Source organism: Hordeum vulgare, unplaced genomic scaffold (assembly GCF_904849725.1).
Source record: "Hordeum vulgare subsp. vulgare unplaced genomic scaffold, MorexV3_pseudomolecules_assembly, whole genome shotgun sequence".
NCBI lineage: Eukaryota > Viridiplantae > Streptophyta > Magnoliopsida > Poales > Poaceae > Hordeum > Hordeum vulgare.
The window spans coordinates 6,500-13,772 of NW_025422671.1; the positions used below are offsets into that span (position 1 = coordinate 6,500).

Sequence of the window (7,273 nt, forward strand, 5' to 3'; positions counted from 1 at the left end):
CAAGGCCTCTTACGGTCTGTCTCTAGAGATGTTTCTTTATATTGTAATGGTTGTAGATTTGGCAAACAGACCCAGTTACCTTATCCTACCAGTGAGTCGGTCTCTCAGCATCATTTTGACTAGTTCATTCTGATGTTTGGGGTCCTGCTCCCCTTGATTCGAAAGGTGGTCATCGCTACTATGTTCTGTTTATTGATGATTTCTCTCATTACACTTGGCTCTACTTTATGAAATCTCGTAACGAGGTTCTCTCTATATACAAGTGATTTGCTGCCATGGTTCACACCTAGTTTTCTACTCCCATTCGTATTTTCCATGCTGACTCCGCTGGAGAGTATATCTCTCAGATGTTGTGTGGTTTCCTTACGGAACAGGGTACTCTTGCCCAGTTCTCGTGTCCTGGTGCCCATGCTCAGAATGGTGTTGCAGAACTAAGCATCGTCATCTGCTTGAGACTGCTCGCGCGCTGATGATCGCTGCCTCTCTTCCACGACATTTTTGGGCTGAGGCGTTTCTGCCTCCAGCTATCTCATCAACATTCAGCCATCGTCTGCCTTGCAGGGTGGTATTCCTATAGAGCATCTCTCTGGTCGTTCTCCTGACTACTCAGCTCTGCGTATGTTTGGATGTGTGTGCTATGTTCTTCTTCCCCATGAGAATGCACCAAATTGACTGCCCAATCGGTTGAGTGTGTTTTTCTTGGCTACAGTAATGAGCACAAGGGCTATAGATGTTGGGACCCTACTGGTCGTCGGCTGCGCATTTCGCATGATGTGACTTTTGATGAGTCTCGTTCTTACTACCCGCGTCCTTCCTCCTTGAGCTTCTTTGTGGATGATATTTCTTTTCTTCTTCTTCCCAATGCACCCTCCTCTTTGCCCCATGTCTCCCCCTTCCTCTGGCACTTCTCCCCCTTCCTCATCCACCACCGACACCACCTTCCCCTCCATCCTCCTCCCCACCCTCATCATCTACCTCGCCGCCATCCTCTCCGGTTTGTCGCCCTCTCTCTTTGTTTCCTCTCCACTACACTCGCCGCCCTCGTATTCAGGATGCTTCTACTGATGCTCCTTCCACTCTCGGAGCGCCTCCCTTCACGCCTCCCCCTATTCATAACCTTCGTGCTCGGCGTCGCCCCCACCTGATCGCTATTCTCCTAACCGGTATGGTCTCTTTGTTGTTGCTCAGCCCACTTCCTATCGGGCTGACACGACTCAGCCTGAATGGCAGCTTGCGATGGCCGAGGAGCTTGCTGCCCTTGAGCGCTCTGGCACATGGGATCTGGTTTCCTTTCCTTCTGGTCTTCGTCCCATCACCTGGAAGTAGGTCTATAAGATTAAGACTCGCTCCGATGGTTCTCTTGAGCGCTACAAAGCTCGTCTTGTGGCTCGTGGCTTTCAGCAGGAGCAGGGCCGCGATTATGATGAGACATTCGCTCATGTGGCCCACATGACCACTGTCCGCACTCTCCTTGATGTGGCTTTTGTTCGTCATTGGTTTGTGTCTCAACTTGACGTCCATAACGCTTTTCTCAATGGTGAGTTGCGTGAGGAGGTTTATATGCAGCCACCCCCGAGGTACTATGCTCCTGATGTATGGTCTACCGACTTCGTCGCTCCCTCTATGGTCTTAAACAGACCCCTCGCGCCTGGTTCGAGCGGTTCGCCTCTGTGGTGACTGTTCCTGGCTTCTCGCCGAGTGATCATGATCCTCCTTTGTCTGTTCACACGTCTCCTCGTAGTTGGACTCTTCTCCATCTATATGTTGATGACATGATCATCACTGGTGATGACTCTAACTACATTGCCTTTGTTAAGGCCCGCCTTCACGACCAGTTCCTTATGGTTGATCTTGGTCCACTTTGCTATTTTCTTGGGATTGAAGTTTCTTCGACCTCTGATGGCTTCTTCATCTCCCAGGAAAAATATATTCACGATCTTCTTGCTCGAGCCGCTCTCGGTGATGAGGCACTGTTGTGACTCCTATGGAGCTCAACGTTCAGCTTCGTGCTTCTGACGGTGATCCTCTTCCTAATCCTACTCGCTATCGCCACCTCATTGGGAGCCTTGTCTATCTTGTTGTTACGTGTCCTGACATCTCCTATCCTGTCCACATTCTCAGCCAGTTTGATTCACCCCCACCTCTATCCACTATAGTCACCTACTCCGTGTTCTACGATATCTTCGTGGCACGATCTCTCATCGCCTTTTCTTTCCCCGCTCTAGCTCCCTCGAGCTCCAGGCCTACTCTGATGCTACGTGGGCTAGTAATCCCTCTGATCGACCCTCGTTGTATGCCTACTGTGTCTTTCTTGGCGGCTCTCTTATTGCTTGGAAGACAAAGAAACGGACTGCAGTTTCTCGCTCGAGTACATAGGCTGAGTTGCGCGATGGCTATGCTGACGGCTGAGATGATCTGGTTACATTGGTTACTTGAGGATTTTGGTGTGTCTGCTACTACATCGACTCCCTAACTGTCTGACAGTACAAGGGCTATCGGTATTGCATGTGACTTGGTGAAGCATGAGCTCACCAAGCACGAGGAGGATGAGGTTAGTCTCGATGAGCAAGTGGTACCTCAGAAGGACACCTTTCGACATTTAGGGTCAATGATGCAGAAGGATGGTGATATCGATGAAGATGTGAGCCATTGAATCAAAGCTAGATGGATGAAGTGGGGCCAAGCTTCTGGCGTTCTCTATGACAACAAAGTGCCACAAAAGCTAAAAGGCAGGTTCTATCGGACTACGATTCGACCCACAATGTTGTATGACGCTGAGTGTTGGCCGACTAAAAGGCAACATATTCAACAGTTAGGTGTAGTGAAGATGTGCATGTTGAGATGGATGTGTGGCCACACAAGGATCAGGTCCGGAATGATAATATATGTGATAGAGTTGGGGTATCACCGATTGAAAAGAATCTTGTTCAACATCATGTGAGATGGTTTGGGCATATTCAGCGCAGGCCTCCAAAAGCTCAAGTGCACAGCGGACGGATAAAGTGTGCTGATAATGTCAAAAGAGGTAAGGGTAGATTAAACTTGACATGGGAGGAGTCCCTAAAGAGAGATCTGGAGGACTAGAATAACACCAAAAGAACTAGTCATGGACATGGGTGCATGGAAGCTACCTATCCATGTGCGAGAAGCATGAGTTGATTGCGAGATCTTAAGGTTTTCAACTCTAGCCTACCCCAACTTGTTTGGAACTAAAGGTTTTGTTGTTGTTGTTGATTGCTAGTGCAATATGCATTTTAATATTGTAATGGTGGATACTCCGTAAGCTGACGGCAATATCTTATCTTTGTGTCATTGTCTGTTATTGGCTGTTCAGTTCAAGCAAGAGGTGATTATCTAATCATTTTCATTTCATTTCAGGAATCCAATGCTACAAAGTAAGAAAAAAACTTACGGAGAACAGGTGTTAAGTTGTGCATGGCGTGGTAAAAAGATATGGAACAGGAGTTCCAAACAGCACATGCATGATACCAAAGAAAATGAACATGACTGACATGCACATGCTACCAACGGAGACCCCACATATCCATTTTGCATAATAAGACGTATGCCATGACATAGTTATCTTACAGAGAAAAATATCAAAGTGGTCTTCTTTTGATCAAAGCACTTATCATTGCAATCTGAGAAGGAGACACATACAGAGGTATGGATGTACTGTATTTAATGAAGGAACGTTAATGACGGAGAGGAACAACCCCAGCTATCTAGGTAGCCTGTAAAGATCCAACCAATAACTGTAATGAAACAAAATATATATTGATGTTACATGCTGCATATGCTCAATAAGTACTAGACTAGGAAATTTGAAGCTACAGTGGGAAACGACAAGAAAAACTAAGGCATGAAATTCACCTTTTGTACCAAAATAGCTTGGAAAGATGATCAAGTCACTCTTCGCAGTCTTGGAGAGATCCACACTGATAAATGCTCGAAATCAAACCTCTTCTAAGTTTCTCTTGCGGCTAAGAAGTAGTTTTTGTGTGTTCCTTGTTTTGATCCCCAGCCTAAACATCAAGTTCGCCGGTAACTTCGGTTTTTCTGAATGTAAATTGCACTCTTCATTAACGCCTGAAGTTTTCCTTTTCATGTATTCAGCGGATTGTGTCTGAACTGTGACAGTACAAGCAGCAGTATTAAAATTTGATACCCCAAAGTTTAAAAGATCAAAAAGAAGATTAATTACCCTGACTATTGCAAGGTTTACGGTATGCTATGCTATCCAACAGCTTCAAGAAGACTACATGGTCATGAATAGAATGTGTATTCACTCTTGGCATTTAAGTTATTTCTCTGGTTAAAGCAGAAACAGTTTCTCAACACATAATTTACACTATTCATGGCATTACAAAACTGACCAGAACGCTGTGCAGATAATGACTTGGCCAAGGTTTGGAGTCCTCTTATATCATTGACCTTGTTCTTCTTCAGTGTCGCATTAGTAGCGTTCAAGTGGATGGGATGAATGTGCACAAGAGCATTCGCAAAAGCCTAGAAGTACATCAAAAAAGTAACAAATGTAACAGATGAGACTAACAAAGTAACAATACAATCATGGGGTAATTCAGAATACAAAGTTGCAGTTCAAGCAGCACAATACAATTCTCCAGAAAATTTAACCCCAAAGAGCTGATCAGACTGACATGCTAAATATAGCATACTCGCAAAAGGTGCTGATGAGACTGTATCCGATGTTAGCTGATAGAGGAGACAGACTAAACAATTTAGCCAATGTCATTCTCCGGAATGTTCTATGTTTATATGTGCTCAGTTGTACAAAAAAACAAACAACACCAGTGTAAATAGCACAATCATGAAACACCTGTCATTACTTCATTCAAAGTAAGTGATAATAAGGATGCATTTTCATTTGAATAAGTTGGTCAGTTTTCATTTTATCGTTAAGACTATGTTATAAGAGTACATGTTGAGGTATTAATAATAATTCAATATGTGAGTAAGGCAGCAAAAAAAAATCCCCTTGGAGAGTTATTTCAACCATTATTTCTACCAGGATTAAGCCATCAGTTTTTTGTCAAGCAGAAATTATACCACATCACCAGTTTTATTATCAGAGTAAAATTATAGTTGAAAGAGAGCATCAATCTATCCAATAATGAGAATCTGTTCCAGTATATATTTCATTATTAAGCTAGATAGCGATGTAAAACAGACAAGAGTGCAATGCAGAGAAATATTTGCTAGCTCTTTAGATATCAGGTTGCAGAACCAACTATATGATATATCATCCGTTACAAGTTGACCACTTCTTTGGATTATGACAATATTACTGATTCCTGTTCTTCACCAACACCCTGGAGCATTAGTAGTACCAGCACATGATGCTTGAGGTTCCATGCCGGTCGTAACTTTGTATTCCTTTTGGACAAAGCTAGAACGAAAGCTCCAAACGAGATGTTCAGCATGAGTAAGAGTGTAAGACTGTCTCACCTGGGGGGCAGGGCCTTAAGCAAAATTTGGGCCTAAAGACATTCAAACTACTGAGACTAACTGCAGTAGTGATAAGTCATTTTTAATAGGGTAGGGATTATAACCGTACAAGGAAGAATCACCGATACACTGAATATAACATGCAAGCAATACCAACATCTTAGGCTATTTTCAGGCAACTAATACAAGACAAGTGAAGAGATACTACAGCTCAATCGGACTGCAAGACTACCTTGGAAGCAATGGTGTAGAACCCATTATCAAGAGAGTCATGTGCAAAGGTTAACCATTCTTCATGGAATACATGCAATTGAAGGTCGTCGGAGTATTTGGCCTCTCGCAGAACCAGCGCTTCATATCTCATAGCAAGGCAGCTCTGGCAGTATAAGTTAGAACAATTAGTGAAGTGACAGTGAACAAAATGAAACACGGTCTGTTACCATCCAAAGAGCTACGGTGGCACTATCAATTCCCAAGAAAAACTAATGGTCTGTGACGGGGTCTATACAAACTGAAGCACTGAAACAGCATCAAAAATCGAACCCTGAAACTGCATCCCAGATCACATATGCCGCAGCACACGCTTATATACTGAGCTGAAGTACTGAAACTGCATCATAACTCACAAATCGAACCCTGAAAAACTGCATGCCGCGGCACCGTCCATACTGAACATAAGCATTTGAACTGTACACCAAACCAAACCCTAGAGCGAAAACAACAGGGTACTGGACCACACAGCGTGCGCAATTTGTCCTCACCTCGACATCTCCCGCGAGGGCGAAGGCGCGCGCGAAGAAGTCGGCGACGGAGAGCCTCGCCCCGTCCCCCTCGACCGCAGCTGCGGCGCACGCCCCGGCCACGCTCTCCCGCAGAAGTTTCCGGGCTGCCGAGCGCGTGCTGAGCAGCGCGGCAACATCGCCCCCGGTGGAGAGCGCCGCCTCCAGTACCCGGAGCTCCTCGTCTCCGAACCTGCGCGATCGATGCGGGGAGAGGTTGAAATGGGATGTTGCAGAAGCTGGCGCGGGGAGGCGATGGAGCGTGCGTACCTGTGGTGCGAGAGGCGGGAGGCGAACAGGGAGAGGGCGTCGTCGGTGATGGAGCCGCCGCCGTGCCGCTGGTGGGCTGTGGTGCCCTCCTGGTCCATCGCCATACGCTTTTTCGTGGTGGTGGTCTGATTTGATTTGAAACTCTGAGGTCGGAGTTGGCAGGTATTTATTCGGCCTGTTTAAGTTGCATTTTTGAGACGGTATGATATGCTGAATCCGGCCCATATGCACTGCCTTGTCAATTTTTTTAATTTCAATCTTTCATTCTTGCGGTCACTTTAGTTTCAGCCCATTACAAGGAGTGCGGCGATTCGACCCCCATGTGTATGAACATTACATTTAAATAAAATACTTCCTTCGTCCATAAATACTTGTTGAAGCAATGAGTATCTAGATAGTTTTAGATACATCTATTTTAATTAAATTTTTCTGATAAGTAATTCCGGATAAAAAAAGTAGCAAAGATATACTCAAGTAGGCTAGCTAGCTGCAAAAAATCGTGGTAAAATGACATTTAAGGAACTCTCGGTAAAAGAGTTTCAAAGAAACATTGAAAACAAACACTGTTTGGGGCTGACTTTATCTGTGTAAAGCTTCTCTCATGTCTTTTCGCCTTAAAATTTTACACGCACCTAGCACTAAACCTGGGCGTACACGGGGCCGGGCCGGGTCGGGCTTCGGGGCAGGCTTTGAAAAGCCCGAACCAAAAAATCTCATCCCCGAGCCTGGCCCGGCCCGACCAAAAAATGCAAATC

General features: G+C 45.1%; 1 protein-coding gene across 1 annotated transcript; it reads right to left on the reverse strand.

The window, feature by feature from the left end:
• Positions 1 to 3,519: 3,519 nt before the first annotated feature.
• LOC123422396 (protein DOUBLE-STRAND BREAK FORMATION-like) lies at positions 3,520 to 6,638 on the reverse strand. Its single transcript, XM_045107683.1, has 5 exons — positions 6,519 to 6,638; positions 6,231 to 6,441; positions 5,702 to 5,845; positions 4,377 to 4,509; positions 3,520 to 4,131 (listed from the first exon to the last, which is right to left on the reverse strand). Exons 1-5 carry the CDS (start codon positions 6,620 to 6,622, stop codon positions 3,956 to 3,958), a joined length of 768 nt encoding a protein of 255 aa, XP_044963618.1. The 5' UTR covers positions 6,623 to 6,638; the 3' UTR covers positions 3,520 to 3,955.
• Between the last annotated feature and the right edge of the window lie 635 nt (positions 6,639 to 7,273).